The sequence below is a fragment of the Balaenoptera musculus genome, chromosome 7 (assembly GCF_009873245.2).
Source record: "Balaenoptera musculus isolate JJ_BM4_2016_0621 chromosome 7, mBalMus1.pri.v3, whole genome shotgun sequence".
Taxonomy (NCBI): Eukaryota; Metazoa; Chordata; class Mammalia; order Artiodactyla; family Balaenopteridae; genus Balaenoptera; species Balaenoptera musculus.
This window is the reverse complement of record NC_045791.1, coordinates 51,557,086-51,582,545: the sequence shown is the minus strand read 5'-3', so window position 1 is coordinate 51,582,545 and position 25,460 is coordinate 51,557,086. Positions and strand designations below refer to the sequence as shown.

Below are 25,460 nucleotides of genomic sequence, written 5' to 3'. Positions count from 1 at the left end.
GGACTAAAACAAGACTAGAGGCAAGAACACCTATTAGCAGATAGCAAAAGTACTCTAGCATATGTCAAATTAGATGGCCTGATGGAAAGAATGGGTCGAATTAGAGAAGTATTTAGATGACAGAAATTACAGCATTTGGTAGAGCTTTGGAGGTAGAAAATAATGGTAGACTCTCATTCTACAAAGAGTAACTAGTAGTAGTATTGACTAAAATGGAAGACAGAGGAAGAGAGCAAGTTTGGATGGGAAGAAAATGAATTAATGTTATATATGTTGAGTTTGAGGCATGTGTAGAAATCTGCAGCTCACCAGGGAGCTGTAGACTGGAGCTAGAATATTTGGGAATCATCAAAGAACAGGTACAGATGATGCTATAGGAAAGAAGGTAAAACTGAGAAGGGGTCAGGAACCAAGGAACAACTCAAAGAATGGGAAGAGGAAGAGGTGAATGAAAAGGAGCCTTGAAAATGAGCAGAAAAATAGATACGAGGAAAACCAAGAAAGGATGGTATCATCAAAATTAAAAAAAGAGTATTTCATGACGATTAAATGTTTTAATAGAATGATAAAAATTAGAGAATTTTGTCTACTAAGCACAAAACAAAATGATTTTAACCAGTAAGTCATTTACATGGCCTAGAAATACCACTCACATTTAGTTTCTTCTCATTATAAACTACATAAATTAATTCTTAATTAAAAAGAAATGATGCATTTAAAAAAATGACAATGACTTTTTAAGCATAATTTTAGCTTTTTGTTGTAGCAAACTACTAATTTTTTTTTGTTACTTTGCCTTGATTATCATCATTTTAAAAATATTTAAACTGGAAGTTTAAAGTCACAGATTAAGCTTAAGTTCTCACATTCACTCATTCATTTAAGAAATATTTATTTACTGAATACTTGCCATGTGTGAAATCAATGCATTTTAGGGACTTAGGGAAAAAACAAGGAATCACTCATTTGAGGTGTATACTAAGTCAACAGGTTGCTGTCTTCCAAGGTTACAACAGAGAGCAAAGCCCTTCACATGTAATTATCAAAATTTAAAAAGGAGAAAAAGGAATTGGATATCTACTCTCAATCTGTTTTTTAAAAAAATCAAAAATCCACTATCAACCTACCTGAGGGTAAACAAAGGAAGATCAATATTTATTTTAAATGCCTTAAAAGCAAACAGACTTTAAACAATGGTACAGATTTTAAGTTTTATAGTGCTACTGCGTGACAGGAAAAAGGAAGCGGGTAGGGAGACAAGGCACTTTCAAGGGCTCAATAATTAAAAGCTTGCCCCTACTGATCACATAAGATAAAGAGTCTGGTAAGGTAGAAATGTTGGCCTGAGGCTCTTTAAAATGTGAATTTTTCCTTAGAATCACAAATGAAAATTATTTCTTTACTTCGTATTCTAAACTGCTGTGAGGACTGAACTAGGTAGATGCCACATCTATCTCATCACAGTATTTCAGAAGATGAAGTCATCATTTTGTTGTTAGCATGCAATTCATCATTGTTAAAAATTTGCAACATTATAGTTCATGAAGCAACTTTTTAAATAGATATCACATGTAAATCTTTATCCATATTTCTGATTTTTTTTTCATCAAAATAAAGATCCTAAAACAGGAATATAGTTCAAAGGATACTGATGTCAAGCTGAGACAACAGCTTGACTCTGGAATGATATAAACAAAATCTAAGTAAACCAGATTTTCTTCAGTGGGTAAGGCATGAAAACACAAGAAATTTTCAAAAATCAGACAATTAAATATTTAGTGAGTACGCACTCTATGCAACAGTATTTGTGCTGTGTTTTGCAAGAGTAATCCAGGGAATCTATAATCTCCTGCAGAGATACAGTTATTCAACATCCATTTATTTACTGGCTTGCCTACAAGTACCAGGCTTAGTGCAGGTGATAAACAAGAAGACAAAGAGGATTGAGATGTCTGCAAAAGTTTCTCTTCCATAAACTGTTTTAGAGTTAAGGTGACATAAAATGCTCCAAGTTTCTTTTAGGACAAGATAGAGTACATATAAAATAATAAAACCCAAATGTGAAAAATCATACAAGTAAATAGGACATAATCTGAAGGCAGTATCAGACTCTTTATTCTTTTCCTAAAATTACCATGAAAAATTAACAAAACAAAACAAAAAAGGTAGCCTACTGAATGGAAGAAGATATTTGCAAACAATGTATCCAATAAGAGGTTAATATCCAAAATATACAAAGAACTCACAGAACTCATACAACTGCGGAACAATAATTAATGTGTTTCTAATATAATATTAATTCTGTTAATATCATACTAGTATGATATTAACACTAATTAAAAATAATGGGTCATCACATTTTGAATAGCTGTATGATACTACTATATCAAAACATGTATGTATGCATGTAGATAAGGTAGAGGCATTAAGGCTGACAGTTTGCTCTATTTTTCACATTTTGTATCATTTTAATTTTTTAAAAACACAGAGTGATTTCCCCATGTCTTTACCTTATTATTGACTAAAAATCTAAAAATAGACCCATAAGGGAAAAAAACTAATTCACTGTCATCTTCTTTAGATATATATGATTACAATGCTATTTACCTCAGAACATTTCCATCAGACTGAATGCTATATTTATGCCTATAATTTTTAGAATATTCATTATATATACAATATAATCTAATAATCTAAATTATAAAGACACACCTTTGCGTAAGGGTTGTGGCATCATTAAGATCTGGATAAGCAAAAGGGATGTAACGTCATGATAAAGAATTGGAACCTCAGACTGTTGCTCCTCATTTCCCAGCCTAAAAGAAAAATGCATAATCACTTTAGACAGTATTGTATCTTCCTTCTAATTCATTTTATATTTCACATATATGTCTATGCAACAGAAATCAACTTTCATAAGCAACTGAGAAATCTCAGAAGAAAAAGTTAGAGCCATATTTTTGGCCTAAAAATAAAACCTTTTAGGCTAACATATTTCCTTGACTCTGCCTAATATGAAAAAATTACATAGAAAATTAGGTCTTAGGATATATTAACTTGATTATGATTAACTTTCTGATCTCTTAGATTACAGAAATCAAACAAAGCATTAAACGGAGCTTAAGAGAATTAGTTTCACTACAAATGGGGTGGCACTTAGGACACTTGCTATGACAAACTTCATACTAAAGAAGAAATATTCATGTTATAAGAAAAACAATTCACAAACAAGTTACATTGAAAAGGCATGGTCAATATCTCGTTAAAAGTTGTTTCAACTTTATGACTAATATAAAATTCAAATAAAATCTTTAACAGTTTCAAAGTTTCAAAAAAAAAAAAAAATAACCAAAGCAGAACTTAAAATACACTATAAAAGATAAAATAGTAAATCTAAGGAATGTATAGTACTATAAAACACATAGAATATATTATAAAGCAGCTCTTTTCACTCTAAAAGAATTTTTAAAACTCCTTTAGAAGTTTCAATTTTTGGTCATAGGTTTTATTTTTAATGTCAGAAAAAAGTTAATCTTAAGCTTCCAGAATTGGTTAAATTCTGAAGCTACACTTCAGACTAGACTTGGGATAAACAAGAATCGCTCAAATCTTTTATTAGGCTCCATCACTCAACAAATATATAGTGATTACTTAACTGTATGCCAGACACTGGACACATATGTGAGTAAACCAATCTCTGCTGCTGTGAAGCTTAAATAACTGCCAGAGGACGACAGCTCTTTGAATGTCTCTATTCTCTACAAATATCTCTTTAATATACTTGTTTTTCTCTCCAAAGGTAACCTTCCATTAATGCCATGAATCCTAGTATTTCTTGTCTCTTAAGTCTCTCTGGCGTCTCTTCTTTACATGACCAAAGTTCTTATAAAGAAATAAATCGAGGGGACACCATTTCCTCACCTATTACTCAAATTCCCACAGAAATGGTTTTCCGTTGATTACACAAGTGGTAGCATAAAGTACAGGTTTTGTACGTTTGTAAATTAAATTGGGAGTAAATAAATAAATTAGGTATATCGTTTAAAGAATTTTTAATGATGTGGGAATTTGGTTGGTGATATTTTTAAAAAGCAGATTCTAAAATTGATACAATATGATTCAAACAGCTTTTTTTCCCATTTTTATTTATATATGTATGTATTTATTTATTACTGGAGTGTAACTGCTTTACAATGCTGTGTTAGTTTCTGCTGTACACTGAAGTGAATCAGCTCTGTGTACACCCACATCCCCTCCCTCCTGGACCTCCCTCCCACCTCTCCCCCACATCCCACCCATCTAGGTTGTCACAGAGCACAGAGCCGAGCTTCCTGTGCTTTATAGCATGTTCCACTAGCTATTTTACACATGGTATTTCTGTGTGTGTATGTATATATATACACACACACACAGAGAAAAAAAGAGACTGCAAAGAAATGTCTCTCATTTTTATGAGACATTATGTTTCATTTTTATGGTTCATGAGTTCATTAAATGTAATAAACTATATATAGCAGGTAGGTTATGAGATTTTAGATTGTTTCATTTTCTTTCTCAACATTTTTGTGCATTCTAAACATTGTACAATAACTACAATTTTATAATCAGGAAAAATTTACTAAAACAATAACCTGGAGCTTGTTGGCTACTAAGATAATAACAATCATCTGAGGACACAGGAATGGATCTCTCCTGGCACACAGTAAGCATATATTCTGAATGAATGAATGAATGAATACACCCCACTGTAGAGAAGACAACCACAGTTTTGGTTTTTTTTTTAAAATAAATAAATTTATTTATTTATTTATTTATTTATTTATTTTTGGCTGTGTGTTGGATCTTCATTGCTGCACGCGGGCTTTCTCTAGTTGCGGTGAGCAGGGGCTACTTTGAAGTGCGCAGGCTTCTCATTGCGTTGGCTTTTCTTGTTGCAGAGCACGGGCTCTAGGCACGTGGGCTTCAGTAGTTGTGGCTCACGGGCTTAGTTGCTCCGCGGCATGTAGGATTGTCGTGGACCAGGGCTCAAACCCGCGTCCCCTGCATTCTTAACCACTGTGCCACCAGGGAAGTCCCAACCACAGTTTTTTAATGTGGGGTTTAATATCATCATTGTGATAAGTATCTGTTACATGCTTAGTATTTTAAAATACGTAATTATCTCTATCTCAAAGTTTTTAGGTAATCTTTAAAATCCAGATTATAAAAACTGTACAGTACTATTAATTCCATGGATAATAAGGGGAAATGGGTGGGTTAGACTTAATAGGCCTAATTTTCCCATTTTTTTTAAACCAAAGTGATTATCAACACAATGAAATTTATAGAAAATAAGGAAATAATTTTCATGAGGATTACAGAAAAAAGTGTATATGAGAAACCTATATCATTAGACATAGAATTTTATGTTGTAAAAGGATTAAAAGTGAGAATATAGAAAAAGATACTTCCATTTTTAAAACTCTTATACAGAAATGAAACGCAGATGACATAATCAACTGTAATATTACAAGTTAGTGAACTAATGAACCATAAAAATGAAAGCAAATAAGAAGGGGAAAAAAAATCAACCAGATTTTCCAGAAATTCCTCAGATCTCTCCAAATCTTTCTGATTCCAGAGCCTAAGTTTTTAGCTATTACTCTATGCTTACTTAGGTTCTGGAATCAGAAAGATCTGGATTCAGATCAGCTCTATTCCTTCACAGCTGTGTGCCCCTAAAGAACATGTTAATTAACTTTTCTAAGCCTCATGTTCCTCGTATGTAAAAACTGAGACAACAATGGTGCCTAGTTTATACAGTTATGGTGATGATTAAATGAGATTATATATGCAAAGCACAAAAATGTGTAGCATGATGTAAATACTGGATAAGTGTTCGCAGCATTTACTACTATCCTACTCGTCTTAGGGCTATAAAAGGACACAACCCAGCAATCAGTAATATGGAAAGCAGAGTACCTCTGTCTGGTCTTTAAAACTTTTAATTCACCAATACTACACTTAAGAAACCTCTTGTTTGCTGAGTATCTTTAGACTCAGAGAGTTAGGCATTCTAATACTTCATCTGCACACCATCCCTGTCCTTGAGTATGCAAGTCTAGCTAGGAAAGAAAATTACTAGCTACTATCAAGAAAAGTGATTTATTTTCCTTAGCCAGAACATACAAAATACTCAGAGCTTACTAATTTTGTCTACAAACACAAACACACACACATACAATTTTTTTTTTCTGAGAAGTAGCGGGATTTATTCATAGCCTCAAAGTACACCCCCACCAGATAATTAGTAATTACAAAGGATGAAATAATGACTTTACGGTGGAAAAACTTGGCAGATACCACATTAGCCAAATGATCAGAGTTATTAACATCAATAACAAGACAAATCAATAGCATGTGCCTCCTGATGTGACACACGAAAAAGAACACAATATTACTTCTGCGGTATTTCTGCCAAAAGTTTATCACCTGAATCTAACCACAAGGAAATACTGGACAAAAATAAACTGAGCGGTTCTACAAAATAATTGGCCTGAGCTCTTAAAAAAAAAGTCAATGTCATGGAATACAAAGAAAAAGTCAGGAACGATTTCACACTGAAGGAAATTAAAGAGACATGAAACTAAACACAAACACAATCTTGAATTTTCTTTGCACTGCATTTGCATTTCCCAGGATATTACTGAAATAACTGGCAAAATCCGAATAGGTTCTGCATGAGGTAGAAGTCAATATTAATTACTTCTCATATAAATATCCAACTAACCCAGCTCCATTCACGGTAAAGACTGTGCTTCCCCAACTGCTCCACAGTTCCATCTATGCTATAAATCCAATATCCACATATGTATGGATCTGGTATGTTTTGTTTTATTTTAACAAGCAAATACAAATTTATTTCTCATCTCCCCTTGATTACACAAGTGGTAGCATAAAGTACAGATTTAGTGCTCCTGAATTTGTTTTTCTTTTAATATTGTATCTGAATGGAGATCTTTCTATATCAGTAAGCAAAGCACTTTCGCAACTTTTCTTCCGTTTCTCTCTCTCCTCTCTCTTTGCGTACATGTCTTAATTTACTTATGTAGGGAAGGCAAAGCAGTAGGATATTTGATCTCTATATGGCAAAAAATAAGATTGAATCTATTCCTTATGCCATATATTATGAAAAATTCCAAATAGAGATCTAACTGTAAAAACTGAAGCCAAAGAAATAGAAGAATCATATATCTGATAAAAGGTTAATATCCAAACTACATAAAGAACTCATACAACTCAATAGCAAAAAACAATCCAATTAAAAAATGGGCAGAGAATCTGAGTAGATATTTTGGTAAAGACATACAGATGATGACCAAGTGCATGAAAAGGTGCTCAACATCACTAATCACCAGGGAAATGCAAATCAAAACAACAATGAGATACCACCTCACACCTGTCAGAATGGCTATCATCAAAATGAAAATAAACAACAAATGCTGGTGAGGATGGGGAGAAAAGGAAAGAAACTCTGGTGCACTGTTGGTGGGACTGTAAATTGGTGAAGGCACTATGAAAAACAATACAGAGGTTCCTCAAAAAATTAAAAAAACAGAACTACTGTATGATCTATCAATTCTACTTCTGGGTGTTTATCTGAAGGAAAGGAAAACACTAACTCAGAAAGATATACGCACCCCCATGTTCACTGCAGCATTATTTACAATAGCCAAGACATGGAAACAACTTAAATGTCCATTAATGAGTGAATGGATAAAGAAATTGTGGCATATATATACCATGGAATATTATTCAGCCATAAAAAAGGAAATCCTGCCATTGGTGACAACATGGATGGACCCTGAGGGCATTATGTTAAGTGAAGTAAGTCAGACAGAGAAAAACAAATACCATAAGATCTCACTTACATGTGTAATCTTAGAAAAAAACAAAGAAACTCCTCACAGATACAAAGAACAGACTGGTGATTGCAGACAGGGGTGGGGGATGGAGGATGGGGATGGGTGAAGACGGTCAAAAGGTACAAACTTCCAGTTATGTAATGTACATATAGGGATGTGATGAGCAGCATGGTGACTATAGTTAATAACATTGTATTGTATATCTGAAAGTTGCTAAGAGAGTAAATCTTAAAAGTTCTCATCACAAGAAAAAAATGAATGAATCAATCCTTTTATAACCAGGTAGTGGGAAAAGACTGGAGTCAAAATGGATCAAGTTCCAGAATTAATTTTTTAAAAAAAAGATTAATAAATATGACTACATTAAAAATAAAATTTTGCATGGCAAAAAAAAATCATACACACAAAAAAAAGACATTAGACAATCTGGTGAAATATATTTGCAACTTATCACACAAAGGACTAATATCCATAATCCATAAACATATTTTTTAAATAAAGAAGAAAAAGACCAACAACTAGATTTAGGGAGTTCACAAAAAGAAATGCAAATGGACAGAAATGAAAGACATATATCTCTGAATTTACTTCATTATATAGTTTTTACTTTGGAAAAAATATGTTTTACATAATTAAAATTTAAAAATCAAGGGAAAAATGGCAATCTTTTCAGAGTTAATAACATTCCATAGTTTGTTTTATTATTATTAAACAAAAATAGAATTATAACAATGATTTTGAAAATTTTGCTTTTTTAATATATCTTTTTTTTGCCTTTTAAAAAAATTTTTATTTTATATTGGAGTATAGTTGATTTACAATGTTGTGTTAGTTTCAGGTGTACAGCAAAGTGATTCAGTTATACATATACATATAGCTACTCTTTTTCAGAATCTTTTCCCATATAGGTTATTACAGAATACTGAGTAGAGTTCCCTGTGCTATACAGTAGGTCCTTGTTGATTATCTATTTTATATATAGTAATGTGTATATGTTAATCCCAAACTTCTAATTTATTCCCCCCCCTTTTTAAATGTATCTTATCGATCTTTCCAGCATATACAAACCTACGTTCTATTCTACAGCTGGGCACTATTGCTTTAAATATTGAGGGGGAAAAAAGAAAACAAATTAGCCTGACTATAAATCAAGCTGATAGCATAACCACACAAGAAAAAGTTACTTCAAATGACTTAGAAATTAGTATTTTGTCTGTACATCCCTAGTGGTATATATTCTAAGGACAAAAAGAAATTATAATTAGTACTAATATTGGTATTAAAAAAAATAATTGTAGTTATACTGTAGGTTATGCAAATAGTAATACTGTTATTAGTATCACTAGGAACCAAGATTTCCAGAATAAGAGAAAAAAGATGTAAATAACAAAAAAGTTAAGAAACAAAATATAACCTTACAATCTTATGTGTGAATTGCAAACACCAGTAAGAACTCAAGATCTTTCTCCTTAAAAGAATATTTCCTAATCCTGTCCACTGGAATGGCCTATAAGCAATAATAGCACAGTAGCTATGGATACCCCTTAGCACCCAGATTGTGATGTCTAAATACCATTTCCCATTAAAAGGAACTACATGGAGAAATGGCTGATTCCAGGTACAGAGTGGAAAATGTACAAAATAAACCCAGGTCAACTTACTGTGTCAGAAAGCAAAGGCATTATCAAAGACTACTTTGATCATGTTGAAGTACAATAGCCAACCTAAAGGGATTTGCACTAACCTAAAAGGAAGCAATTTGCATTGAAAAGAATGTCTGAAATGGGGCTTCCCTGGTGGCGCAGTGGTTAAGAATCTGCCTGCCAATGCAAGGGGACACGGGTTTGAGCCCTGGTCTGGGAAGATCCCACACACGGCGGAGCAACTAAGCCCGTGCGCCACAACTACTGAGCCTGCACTCTAGAGCCCACGAGCCACAACTACTGAGCCCACACGCCACAGTTACTGAAGCCCGTGTGCCCTAGAGCCCACGCTCCGCAACAAGAGGAGCCACCACGATGAGAAGCCCGCGCACCGCAACGAAGAGTAGCCCCTGCTCACCACAACTAGAGAAAGCCCGCTCACAGCAACGAAGACCCAACACAGCCAAAAATAAAGAAAGGAAAAGAAAAAGAAAAAAAATTTTAAAGAAAAGAATGTCTGAAATGGAGTGAAACACATCAAGTATGTAAAAATCCATGAGATCATAATAACCACAACTTATCAGTCACCACTGGAAGTTGCTAGGGTATGAACTCATTTCTTTGCAGATTTATAAATAGGGAAGAATTAAGCATTCATCTTGCCAAACTATGTTTCAGGGTAACCAAACAGCTGATACTGGGAAAGTTTTTCTTTATAAAAACAACCTAGCTAATAAATCATAAGGAAAATTTTTTGTGGTTTTTTAAAATCACTATTTCTCAGTACCTAATGAAATACTGGATTTAGGCAAGAATAATCACAGGTTACAAAAATCATTAGGTGAAAGGCTATGGGGAACTTTACAATGACAGGATCAGTCTACGGTTACCTGAACCCACTGATCAATTCTGACATAAAAAGAAAGACTACCAGCCATTATGTGCCTCTATCTGAATATTTTGTCTGCATAAAAACCAATGAAATTCTTTAAAAGACTTTCTCACTTAGTAGGAATTTTTAGGCGATTTTTACAGAAAGTATAATGGTAAACTGTTTTCAGTTTTTATTATATATTTCTGTGTTTCATAAGGAAAATTCACATATTTATAAAGAACTTCAATCCTATTTTTATACTTAACTATTTTTCAAAAATACTTTTAATCGATTTTAATCTTTCAATAATACTTACTGTGAATTCATCTCTTCTAGTAACTGTGTGAGCTTTCTCCAAGGATTATACTCAGAATCAATGCTGTAAAGCCGCATGTGCAAGGCTAATACATGGAACAGTTGATCTAAAAAAATTGAAGAAAAGGTAATTAGAAGGTTCACAAAATTTGTCCAGAACAATATTCAGGCAAAATTTCTAGCTAATTTATAAGGAAATGTTTCCTATCCTTATAATTATAATTCACCAAGTTTAAGTACCAACTACTTCATGCTCTCTTTTAAGGTAAACTCTGAAATATATATCCAAATAAATTGTACTAGAATTTGGACTGTCCTTATGCTCAATCTTAATACAGGAATGGTTTGTTTTCTTCATCTCCTGTCAGAGACCTACTTTTCCTTGGCTTTATGCTTCAGGCTTGGTAACTTGTACTTCTCACTATTGTGATCTCCTAACCAAAATTCACTATTATCTTCAATACCCTACTCTGAGTAATATGGACAATAACTTCCATATAAACCACTGTTAGGTAAATACCTTTCTTTACCTAATATTTTCTCCTAAATATTCATTAGATTTAATTGTGACTTCATCATCTTTTGATTCAACATTAAGAAAAAATAATGGAAATAAGATTATTTAAGAGGATTATTCTGGCTATTTTCATTTCTTCTACCTAAACCATGATAATAGTCTACCAGTCTTAGCTTTCAACAAAATTCTGCTATGGCATTTAGAAAGAAAATTTTGTTTAAAATTTTTTAATTATTTGAGAAAAAAATCCTAAATTCTGCTTTCATATCACATGTCCATTTTCTGGTATAAATGACAAGGACTGGACTAAATTATTCTGCTGCTATTACTCAAAATATTTGAATTAAAATGAATCAAAATTCACTTTCTAGAAAGTTAGATAATACTTTTTTGACATGTGATTAAAATTAATTCTTAAAACCAGAAAGAAAAAAGCCAAATGACACAAACATATTGTTGTCACCCTCTAAATTAAAATATTCAAAACTAAACAACATTTTGTTTCTCTGAGCAACTGACTTGGAAATTAACTATACTTGAGAATAACTTGAGATCCATCACTATGAGGAGGAGGAGGAGGAAGAGGAGGAGGAGCAATATTAGTGGTGATAGTAGCTTGGGGAAGTTATTTGTAAGACATGAGAGCTATAAGATGAACAAAATAAATGTTCCACTCTGTGGGGCAGGGTAGAGGAAATGGGAGGGGGGCAGGGGAGCTGAACCTAACACTCTGTACATACAACTGTTTCAATCTGGTGTCTCTATAACAAACAGAAGAATCTAAATACCATATCCTGCTTCACCTTCTGTCTATAAGTCAATGTATAGTCTAAATCCTCTTAAAATTTCTTCATCCTATTAATGGTTAACACTAGCTGAGTATTTATTAGTGCCAAGCACTACTTAATAATCACTTTATATGGATTATCTCAATTTATTTTCACAAAAATTCTACCAGGTAGGTAACACAGTTATGCCCAGTTTTGAGACAAGTTTCCCAAATTTTCAGTTTTTCTAGTAATCTGGTTCCATTGATAACACTAAGAACAAGAGACATTTTTAGCAGAGAAATAACATGATGAAAAATATATTGGTCATTTTAATTTTATTTCAATTCAATTACACATAAGAGACTTTTTTATGAAGTATATAATTTATAACTTTTAAAAAAGTGTCTAAAACCTAAAAATGTTTTAAAAAAAAATAAATTCCTCTAGCAGAAAATATTAAGATTAACTCAAGTTGCAAGTTGAGGAGTTTTGCATTCTTCTTATACAGGTTTTAAGTGAATCAAAGGGCTCTCTTTAATATCTCCTTTCAAGATGAAAGTCAATTAACTTGGAGTTTTGATTTAATCAAAAGCATAGACATTGCAATTTTACTAACCTGTTTTGCACTGAAACCATGGCCAGCATAAAAGTAATGTTGTAATCTGCCTACTTTCCTAGCCTTTACCATAATTAAAGAAATACAAATGTTAGAAGAAAACTTTTTTATCTTCTTACATTGCCTCATTCTACACATGAGGAAATAGGCCCAGAGAAAGGAAGTACCTTGCCAGGTCACCCTAATATTTATTGGAAAAGTTAAGAACAGAATTCAAGATTTCCTACTTGTTAGTTATTTCTACCATTCCAGTTCTCCTTGGGGTTTTTATGATTAAAAGAAAAGTATAAAATTCCTTTTGTAACACACACACTCCTTTCCATTCCTATGAAAAACTGAGACTGTAACCCTGCAGCATCTTCTAAAGCTATAATACAATAAATAACAAGAGTCTTTGGTATTAGTTTTAACTAGAACTGAAGGATGATAACATATCTAATGAGGCACATCTACCTTTCAAAAACAGTCCTGGAAACTGCAGATAACTTCAACAGGAAACAGAATAAGCCAAATAACAATCAATGCTTTTCACTATGTTTATATAATTCACTGTGTTTTTAAAATTTAGTCTGAGACCTATCAGTAAGAATGAACTCTAATATTTATTTAGCAACAAAAATATCTTTGAGGGAATTCCCTGGCGGTCCAGTAGTTAGGACACTGTGCTCTCACTGCCAAGGGCCCGGGTTTGATGCCTGGTTGGGGAACCAAGATCCTGCATGACGTGTGGGACGGCCAAAAAAATAAAAAATGATAATAATAAAATAAATACCATTCTTTAATAAAGGAATCAGGGTTTTAAAAAAAATCTTCTATAGTAAACACATATTGACAGTAGCAGACATAGGATGAAGAGAACCTCTGATCATATCAAAAAGTTAAAGACTAAAAAATAATAGAAAAATGTATTAAACACCAACTATGTTCATGACATTTTAAAAGTTGAAAAGCAATTATACCAAGAAAGCACATTATTAAAATTTTGAATAATAACAGCAAAAGAAATAGATAACTTTTTTTGGAATGACAGATTTTAAAGTTCTAAAGTTTATACCTACATTTATAAAAGGGTTTAGAAATGAGAAACATCATTAACTTATAGGTGTGCTGTGATTTCAATAAACAGGCACCACTGCCTAGTAGGACCCAGGAAGTCCTGGCTTTGAATCCAAGCTCTGTACTAGCCATGTGTCCTTGGGCAAATTACCTTAGTTTTATTATCTGCAAAACGGGGATAATACCAACTTTATGGGCTGTTTTAAGTGATAGTAGTTATGGTAATAGCATACATCTGTAGTATGTAGACAGTGTTTATATACATGTACATACATATATGGTTTCTAAGGATAAATTCCAAAAAAATAAATTTAATACTTATAAATGAGATAATACAGCTAAATTAGAGATTATGACTACATTAGACACATTAGGTCTCCACATAAAACTACCACTCTATACAAAATATTAACATATATTTTTAACCTCTTCTCTCTCCTCCCCTGAACTTTTGGTACCACTCTTCCTTGGTTCTCCCCCAACTTCTTCTCAATTACTTGTAAGTGTTCTTCTTCCTCTACTGAACTCTAAAAGGTGGCATTCTCCATAAGAAAGGAAAAGGGATCCCTTTTAAGCCCTCTTTCCCTCTCATTCTGCACACGCTACTTCACATAAGCTCAACTTCCACTTCTACCTGTAAGTTTACAATTCACAAATTTTTCTAGCACTTCAGATGTTTGACAGGCACCCCAAAGATCAATATATCCAAAACTAAATTGATTATATAGCCCAGCCTAGCGCCAATATTCATTTCCTCTTATAATTCCATCTGAGTGAATGACATCACTGCCCATACAAACATCCAAGGAAAAACTTGGGAGTCATCTCCCACATTCTTGCCCTCCGTAGCCAGTTGATTACCAATCCTATTGGTTCTGCCTCCTATGACCCCTCTTCTACTCTACTCCACCCCTACATCATTTCTCAATTAGATTACTCAACAATGTCCTCATTCAGTTTTATGTCTTTTGTTTCACCCCCTTCCAATTGCTGTAAACAGGAAATCTATTCATATTATCTCATAAATGGTTGGTGAACCACTGAAAGAATAGGCATAGAAAGCGCTTCATGAGATAACCCCTATCTTCTTTTTCTGGTTTATTACTTAACCTTCTTTCCTCCCTTTACTTTAGCAACTATTCCCTAATGTGTCATATTGTCTCACTCTGTCTTTGCAAGATGTTCTCTCAGCCTACAATAGCATCTTCTTGTTCTCCAGGCAAACCTGATTCATCTTTCAAGAGCCAGTTCAAGTGCTCCTCTGTAAATTTTTCTCTAATACTACACCTGAGACAGATGTGATCATCCCTTGCTTTACGCATTCTCTACACTTGAGTTACCTTTATTTTAGCACTTCTAATACAGCCCTGTAATTATTTTTCACATTTTCCTCTCCTATGAGACGGTGAAATCTCCCTGAAAAAGACAATTGTTTCTTTTCCTCTTTGTACCTCCCAGGCTAGCACAGTGCTTGACATTTAATAGGATTTTTTTTTAAGCATGCTGAATATTGTATGAATATGTCAACAATCCTATTTTTTAAAATCATACAATATAAGCCTAAAATTCATGATGGATTTATACTCTTCCTTTTCTGCTGTAATGACACACTGGCTTAGTAACCAAGAAAGAGGCCAATTAACTAGCCCTAATTTCACTGCCCCAAAGAGAGTGACCTCTCAACTCTTAACTACTAAAGTAGTGCTTGACTTACTTGCTCCCACTATCTTCTTCCCCATGTCGGTTGCCGTGACAACTCACCTGGGACAATGAACTCTATTTTCTGCAACACCTAATCAAATTCTTTACAACCGGGACAAGTCTAAGGTATTATAATGTACTTAATCACAAGAGAAACATATCATTACTAAAACAGAAAACACCATTGAAAGACTGATTTGTCGTTGAAAAAAACCAAAGATTTAAATATAAGAACTCTCAGCTGGAACAAAAAGGTAAGATTTAGCAATCTCTTTTATCTGTATCAGTATTAAAGTAAGACTATTATACCAAAAAAATCTATAAAATAAAAACATAACTCCAACTTTATTGTAAAATTAAGAGTTTTACACGTATGGCTATGAATACCATACACACACACGAAACACCGTTATGCCAATTTTTATGACTTGGGGAGTATCCACTTAAGGAAATTGAACGCAAAGTTGTTACATACGTTTTTGTTATATGTTATATGTTTTTCATAACATATTTTTCAAAATGCTTTCGAAACAGATGTTTACTGAGCTCAGTACCAGCTTGGAAATTCTGTGTCTCTGGCAGTCATTTCTAAACATGTAAGAGTTCTAAACAGGCAGATTATTTCTTAGTATAACACTCATACTGGTCATTAAGACGGAAATACATATTAAAGGAAAGACTTATCCTAAAAACTTTTAGAAATTGGTTCTGTTTAAAATTGTACCACTGTTAAAATTTACCTAAGGTAAACTTAACTGGGTCTGCATTTCCAGATCATTCAAAATTTTAGTTCTATCAGTGCAGTTATCACTGCAAGTATTAAATACTTGTCAATGAAAAAACTTTCAACTAGCCAAATGACTCTCTAAATTACCATGAAAAAAAAAATTTCAATTTCTCTATAACTGAATAATCAAAGTAAGGAAATGGTTCTGACCCATTTATCCTAGGGGGAATATAATTGGTGTGGGTATATACACCTCTCACAGCAGAGTCAGCTTCCTCGGTTCCTCTACACAGTCCTGAGAAATGACCTGTGGAAAGATGGAGGGAACTCCCAAGTGAGAACCTGAAAACTTTTTTCAGCTCCTGCTGAAAAAAGGAGCTGCCCTGCCCTAAGCCAACCAAGATCTCAGGACCCCTACGCCCTGACAGTGGAAATTATTATCTGTGGAACTTAGTTCCTGGAATAATCACACCATTAACACAGGAAGGACTACAGGATGGGCCACAAAGCACAGGCCCACAGGATGGGCCACAAAGCACAGGACCTGCAGAAAAACTTCAAAGAATAGCTGAAGCCACTCTTCTTAGCTCAAAATCTTAAACCACACCTCTAACCCAGGCCACCCCAAATTAACAATGTATTTTGTTCCCAGTAAATAAACTATATCAGTCTTTAATCCCATTCTGTCCTTCTAACCCCATCTTTTAACAGGTCAAACTTAAGGTTTGTTAAGTGCTTTCTTTAAAGAAAAAAAAAGACTAGGCTGAAAATTAACTTTTATCTTGCTTCTGGCCCCCTTACCCACCCCCACCCCCAATTTGATGATGGTAGTATTGAAGTAGTAGAAACAGTAATGTTGAGATTTACAGTCTATGAAGACTTGAACATACATTGTAAAACTGAGTTCTTACAACAATCCTCTGGTTGGATACTATGAAGAACAGAAGCCATGAGATTAAATAAGCTTGCCATTAAACTATTTGCCCACTCATGAAGAGTGGAGTCTGAAGGCAATTTCTACATTTTTGTATTAATTTATGTACTTTGACCACTATAATAATTTGGTGGCCAAATTTTCTTCTTGTTACGGGGTAACAAAAAGAACAGAACAAAAGTTGTGATCCAACCTATTTGTAGAATTCATAGTTTTTTAAATCTGAAAGGACCTTACTAAGCCATGGATATCAGAATTTTACCACTGTTAAAGAATAAGATTAGACTACTTAATAGCAATTTTGTGATATTAAACAATATCTTTATGAAGCCTTACTGCAGGGTGAAATTAACATCAAAATAATTTTCTCTAACTCTGAATTCTCCAAAAATTCATTCTTTGAGCAACTAAAACTACTTTGAGCTGCATGCTGCATGCACACATCTAAGCTGGATTGCTTTCTATGAATAACAAACACAGGGGGCAGTTTTCCACTGTGTGAATCATTTCTTGAAAAGATCATATATTATGTCAAAATTAAGTTAAAGCACCTCAAATGAAAATGTCAAAGCAAGGGTTTGCCTCAACCTTTCTTGACTAAAGTTTAATTTTTATCTCTATAAAATCATGAAATCCATTTGTGATATGAACTTTGGCTCCTTAGTTAAACCACAGGAATAAGCAGAAAGCTCAGACTCAAAGATATAGAAAGATGTTGATCTAACTAAAGATAATTTTTAAAAAATTATCCTCCAATATTAATAATTTATCAATGACACCTCTTCCTCCCAACCCCACCCCAGCCACTGGTTTCAACAATTTCTGTTTGAGAAATACACTAAGAATATCATGGCAAAAAGTGTTGAAAGCCTGTGAACTTCACTGGAATCTATGGCGTTCCATGTCTACTTTCAAATCACTTGAATGAAGAAATTAACTGAGTAACTTTAATAAAATATTCTTAATAAAAAGTTATGCCTTCAATTTTTGCATCTGCTTTGTCCTACATCTGTTGCTAACCAAGTTGGTGGTACTTATCAGTATATATACCAATTTGTAACAAAAACTCCAAATTCAGTCATCTTTCAAAACCATGTTCAAATGCCATGTCCGCCAAAAGCTTCACTGATTTTACAAGCTATATATGATCCCAAACCTCCAAATTTTCTAGAAATTTATCCATACCCCACTTTAGAGCGTAACACTTTCTTACAATAAATTATCTAGAATCAGTCTTATCTGCTGAATACAAGGTCCTTAATGCCTGACCTTCCAGTGAATAAAGAGGAGGTCCACAGCTCGGACCTAGAAATCAGGAGCAGAGCTGCATGTGGGAGCTGATGAGATGGCTCACACCAGGAGCAAGGGGGAACCAGCCAACAAACTGGTGAAAAATAAAGGAGAACCAACTGGTATCCAAGGAAGAAGGAATGAGGACTTGAGAAAATGTCTGAAGGAGTGGCCCAAAACAAAAATAGAATTCACAGTGAATGGCTGGCAAAAGAAAATAGGCAAGATAACAGGAAGGATAGCATGGGAGATCCTGGAAATATTCCAAGGCAACAGTGTGCAGTAGGATATCCTTGACTAAGCCCAGGGGTGAAAGTTTTTAAAGGTTCTGCATCTTTTGGGACACCTAAGGGCAAGAGATATGTCTTACATAACTGAATTTAATGTCAGAGAACTGGGTTCAATTGCAAGCTTTGACATTTCCAACTATATGACTTGGCAATGCAATCACTCTGAACTCCAGCTTTCTTTTCTATGAAAAAGAGATAACACCTATTTAACATGGTCATTCTAAAGACTAAATACTTTATGTGAAAGCACTTTTTAAACTTTAAAACTGCAAACGTAAGGTATAATTAAAATACCATAGTATGCTGCTATGTGAATTAATTTTGCTCATTTTTTACTGTGGAAAATTTCCCAGACATATATTTAGGAATGAACTTTTACTCTGATTGGACTGGTCATTTTATCTCAATACTTCAAAAATTTGTTTGAATATGGAAGTGCTGAACGGCATTATTCCACGACAATTTGATTTCTCAGTAGAAATTTGGCCAGTAATATTTTCTGCTTTTATTGTTGTAAATAGGTCAATCTTGTGCTGTGCCCCGCCCCCACTGTGTGTGTGTGTGTGTGTGTGTGTGTGTGTGTGTGTGTGTGTGTGTCCATCCATAATTATCTATCGGGCATTACGCAAGCCATTCAAGACAAAATTTATTAAATTTTTTCTCGACTAAACTAAACTTCAATTTCATCAGGAATTTGTGATGGAACATTACTCCAAAAGTGTAACTTCCATTATCATTTGCTTAATTAGTGGAGCATTTTCTCATTCTCTTTCACCAAAATATTATGAAAATGAGAAAAGACATTTTAAAAACGATATATTTAAGAGGCCGTAGAAAGTAATGAATGGGAAAAGGAAAATACTAACTTATGAATAGGCTCTAGAGAAAAAGTGAAATTTTTGTTTACTAATACCATTACAGTTCTACTGGAAAATGAAAAAAATGAGATATTTGATCTAAGATCCTATGAAACACCTTCAATATGCTCTTGCATTAAACTTAAATTAGGTTTGAGTTAGGCTTGAGTAAATAACAAATACATTAAGTTTATACACTTGCAAAATAGTGGGATTTTATAGAACATATAACATTCTGCATACATGATTTATAGAGCTCTTTTATAAATAATTAGGATAAATAATGCATAAGTAACTGAACAATACATCATACGAAAACTAAAATCAAAAAAATCATGTACAACCTAAATATATAAAATTTTTTATTTGTCAATCATACCTCAATAAAGCTGGGGGGAAAAAGAACTAACATAACTGATAAGGAAAAAAAGAAAACTAAAAACAGTATTAACTTATATTTAGGATAAGCTTCATCACAACCTCTTCTATACTGGCACCTTGAAATCTCTTATTCACTAAAGGGGAAAATAACAAGAAACAAAAGTCTGGAAGTAACTATCAATTTAATAATTTAAATTAAAATTGAGGGTGATAATTGAAGTGGCTGCTGCTAGACTTTTACTACTATTTTTAGCATTCTGGTTAAGTTCATCATTTACAAGCCTCTGTATAAATTTAAGTACCTCAGAGGGGGGGAAAAGGTAGCTTTCTAGCATAAAACTAAAATTCCTTTACTAAACACTTTCTCACATAACAGTTTCTGGAATATTATCAGCCAATGCCAAACAACAAATTAACAAGAAAGAATAATTTATGTAAGTGAAATTATAGTTTCTGCCAATTCAAACAGACTAGAAGCTAAAACTCCTATTTATCAACAACTTCTATAAAACATACTACATCACTGGGCACAAGTAGGGTTTAAGTATATACATCAAGGGGTCAGTAAATACCGAATACTCAGTAAAAAATAAATTCCAAAACCTTAAATTTCCAGGAACAAAGTGATACCACAAAATAAAATATCAAAATCTAGTACAACTAGTAAGAATTTTAAAAGTAACTTGGTTAAATTTCACATAAGTTCATATCTTTATGTTAGAAATTTCAAGGTGTTTTTGATCAGTCCTTTGCTCTGAAATCATTCCAAAATTACATATATATCTTCTTAAAATAATATACATGTATTTTTGAAAAACTAATATATATTGATAATTTTAAATAATTACTAATATTTTTAGCATTTAAGAAAATATATTCATTTTTCAAAAAAATACATTATGTTTTAAACAATTTTTATTTCCCATATCAATCATATTAGGAAGTATTTTAACTCCATTGATTTGGGACCAATAATTAACTGTACATGACATTAAATAATATTACCCCTAGTATTCACATTAATTCTCTAAATAATGACTACACAGTGATAGCATCAAAACCATGCTCATGAAAAATCTACTTTAAGTTCCAAATGATACTTCTCAGAAATATACCCTTACAAAAAGTACTGAAGAATCATGCTCAGTTTACAATATAAAGCATATTCGTAAATAAAAGTAAACATCTACAATTTTAATACATTTTAATACATTTGTGCACATCAAAATACAGTACAAATGCCTTCACTGATTAACAGCAGCTATTTATATAGAAATCTGTAGGTGACACAAATTGTCTTTATAAAAATTTTCTTAAGTCCAGACAACATAAAAATTCTTTAAAAGAATTTAAGTTTGAGGAAAATTTTTTATCGTTGAGAATAATACACTGTTTTAATTTTGAACCAACGTAATTCTGATTAATTACTATGACATTTATTTACTGACCAATCATAGTATAGAAAGAGCTAAATGTTCATGATTCTTCTAAGATTAACCATTTAAAGCATATAATCACTATTAAAATTGATTATACAAAACATAAAAAGAATTTGAAAATACATCAAAAGACCACTTTGCCTTTATATGCTTTCAAAATGAAATAATCAGAAATTTTTTAAAATTTAGCACTGCTTAAGACTTACTTAAACAAGACCTTTTACCAGCTGTGCTTGCACCACCTGAACATAAATTCCCTCCTCGATGAATTAATTCAAGTTCCAAATTGGTTCTGTAAGCAAAGCATTAAAAAATATCACAGTCATTAGATTGAAGTAATACTTTTTGTTCTATTGATATGTCTGAATAAACCTAAAGTTCTTCAACTTTATTATTTGAAAAATTATAGTTTATGCAATATCAGTAATAATCATATTTTATCTGATATTTAGAAATTTAAAAGGGGAACAGTTTATCTACCCTTACTTATATGTTCATATTTATACCTGCAAAACTGCACACGTCACAGTGTAATTGTTGCAAAATCCCAGATGTTGGCAAATACTAAAAACTAGGCCTTAAGGAAAAAAACTGCAACACATTTCAAAAACCCGCATATGAATCTGATGGAAGAATCTGTACTCTGGCAGCCACTGATTAGGTGGTTACTGGCATATAACACACAAGGGCATACCAATTTTTCTATCAGAGAAATGGTTATCACTCACTGGAGCTCAGATGGCATCTAGAAACCATTATTAAGAAACAAAATCACTAACATCAAAGTGGCTATAAACAACACATATAATTAAACAGCAGTCTCCTTTATAGACTTCTAAAATTACAGTTTTATTAAAATACGTTGTATAACTATTAACACTGCTAAACAACAATATTGTTCATATAGATTTGAAATTATATTTAGCAATTATTAGCTTACAGAATAGCAATAATTAGTAAACTGACATTTCAAAAATCAAACTGATGCAGAATCTAAAGATTTACTCAAAAGCAGTAACAGTAAAATAGCCAATCAATTTTGACAAAATAATAAACGAAAATTCTGAGTGACAGTGTGTATTTTTATTTCAACAGTATTAATAAACTTAAACACACCTTTATTTGCCACAACTAAAACTGAATAAACTAGTTTATATCCAAGGTATGTATATATGACACTAAGAGTGAGATATCCCCCATTTAAAAAAAAAAAAAAAAAAAAAGGCAACGTTTCAAGCTTACTCTTTGCAAGTGAATTCAGGAAAGAATAGAACCCTATTTTATTTAAAACAAAACATTTTGAGCTGGTTTTGGTTGTATCTTGAAGACAGAATGTTTTGAAATGTTATTTTCATATATTTACTTATAAATGCAAACTGTTAAAAATATTAATATTTCTAAACCTGTATATTTGCCACCCATTTCTAAAGGAATGCTTTAATCCTCTCTACTCAGGAGGGAGAAAAAGCAATTTAACATTGATAATGTTCCTGTTCAGAGCTCCATCTGGTTGCCGCTGATAAGGGCATCTGTGTGACAAGGGAATTTTCCACCCTTCAGGTGATTTGCATTGCTCACTGAACTTCTAAAAACCTACCAGCAAGGAAGCAGGGACAAGGATTTCATATTAGTGGACAGAAAGCGAGCGGAGACCAGCATGTGTTCCTTCATCAAGGGAATATAAATGAGATCAATACATTTTGTTTTCACAAATCTTCTGTTGCCTAATCTGTAGAAAAAAATTAATGGCTATATTCTCTTATAAAAACTAAGATTTCCTAGATAGTACTTTTAAAAGAGCTAACCAGAAATGCGATTCTTACAAATGATCGTCAGAACCAGAATGTCAACTTTTATTTCAGCATAATATGCAAAAATATTCATTAAAATATAAATACAATAACAAGTCTATTTATTTAATCATCAAATAAGATACTTTAAAGGATGATAAACATGTTACCAGAAATTTGATTTTAAAGAATATTTGAAAGAAAACTACCAAATGTAATTAATTACTTCAGATTATGGTTGGAAGATCTCCTGTACAACATTCCTTCTGAGTTAAGAAAACAAAACTACCTATCCAAAGGGTTCATATAATATCTAGGATTTAAAAAATCAATATGTCAGAAGCCCTAGCCATCACCTTCTCCTTATTTAATTTATAACAAAATTGGCCCTTTAAGTCTTGCTAGAGAAAAGAACACACAAATGTGTCACATGCCCCATGTCTGCTTTTCCCTCACTGTTGAAAATCGTAACGCAATATTCTGTTTCTGCCCTCCTGAATGGATGATATAACAATTAAGATGTATTGGGAGCAGACGTTTTCCAAGCCTTTTTGTTCTTGGAGAAAAGTAGACTCAACTTTCTATATTTTCTAACACAAACACATTCAAATTAGTTTGGACAGGGAATAAAAAAGAAGAGAAAATCTCTACATTTGAAAGAAAGATTGCTTAAAGCCTATCATGGTGGCCACCTAGATACACCCATATAAAAACTCCTCCAACTATGCTCCAGTTTCTTTTTGCTTGACTAAGTATGCCTTCTACCCCTCGTTTGGCACTAACTTATATTTTTAGAGCTATAATTTTAAAAACAAACGTGTGTACAAACACACACACACAGAGACTCAAACACATACTGGTATAGTGTGGGTTCAAGGCCTGAGCCTACCCCTACTAGATGACCAATTAATTCAATTTCTCAGAGAAGAAAAGATCTTCATCCATACCATGGCCTGGCCTATATTATCGAATACTCAGCTCAAGCTCTAACTCCTCCAAGAGTTAGGGAGAACTAACTCCCTTTTCTTGGAACAGGAAAGAAGTGCTTCTACACACTTTATATTTCAATTTGCTCATCTTCGCTTTTGAAGTTCTACAGCACTTTCTCAATATATCCATTTAAAATATATATATATTTTTAATATTTATATTTTTAAATATTTTATAAGTTTAAAAAAATTATATTGTTTTATACAGATTGATGTATATTAGTTTTGTTTCTCCAACTAAACTGTAAATTCCTGGAGACCAGGGACCATTTCAGATGCAGCTTCTATATCCCTGATGGTACATAGCAAAGTGCTCAAAAAATTCCCAGGACCTGAACACCTCTTTGTTTTGATATGTAGCCAGTGATAAGATTCTCTAATCCCTGCAGTTTATTATCTTTATCTTGTTGACCCTTCCTTTAGTTTTAAAAAGGATTCATAATTTGGTGTTTTAGCAAGCATTCTTCTTATTTCAAACATAATTAGTTTATAAAGTTTAAACTTATAATGCAACTAATGTATAAAGCAAGCTGCATTCATTCTACTGAACAGTTTACCCACTTATGACTTAAAGATGTCTCTCCATCTACATCTCAGTTACTCACATTTCACCTTCTTTCCATTTCCATGTTTCTCACACATACAGGCTAAGTGCTACTTACTAATAACTCTAGGCTATACATAACTTGGGTCCAAAATCTTTGGAAAAATCAATTACTCAAATTAGTGTGATTCATTGTTTCAATAATGAAATAATGAATTGGCATTGAAGTGAAGAAAGCTTTCTTCTCCAAAATTAATTTTCCATAATCCATTTGAATGACTGATATTTGCAATAGAATGTTTTTTGGAAATACATTAAAACTTGAATATAGTAATTTTGATTAATTTTAATGCAACAAAAAGAGATCATTCCAACAATTTCTTCTTTGCTGCCCTCAGAAAATCCTCCAAGGCTTCACCTTGCAAATAAAATTAAAAACAAAGAGATACATATTGTCCTACCAAAAAATAAAAAATAGCTCAAAAACAATTATTAAAGGATACAGCTTTACGCGCTAGTTACCCACTAGAAATATTTTGTTTCTAAACATCAAAAAATTTAAGCTCCCCAAAGAGCAAACAAAATTACTTATTCAGCTGGGAGAAATTCAGTCCTGGGAAACTAGGGTTGTAGCCCATTCAAATTACTAATGTCAAATACAAATACATTTGCACGTTCTAAGGAACTATACATTTAAGAATCACAACATTTAATTCAAAAGTTAAATAACTGAAATTAATTTTACTTCTAAATATTTTACTTACTTAACCATTTTAAATACTGCTAAATATTTCAATGACTACCTTTCAGGCATAAAAATGAT

The 25,460-nt window shown here is 32.8% G+C and overlaps 1 protein-coding gene across 6 annotated transcripts in view; it reads right to left on the bottom strand.

The window, feature by feature from the left end:
- UBR3 (ubiquitin protein ligase E3 component n-recognin 3) overlaps positions 1–25,460 on the bottom strand; it is a 224,368-nt gene that overhangs the window by 32,984 nt on the left and 165,924 nt on the right. For all 6 annotated transcript variants that reach the window (XM_036857253.1, XM_036857254.1, XM_036857259.1 and 3 more), the window contains 3 exons: positions 21,521–21,606; positions 10,738–10,843; positions 2,713–2,816 (listed from right to left, as the gene is read on the bottom strand). In XM_036857253.1, the coding sequence (XP_036713148.1) occupies positions 2,713–2,816; positions 10,738–10,843; positions 21,521–21,606 (296 nt within the window). The remainder of the gene's footprint in view (positions 1–2,712; positions 2,817–10,737; positions 10,844–21,520; positions 21,607–25,460) is intronic.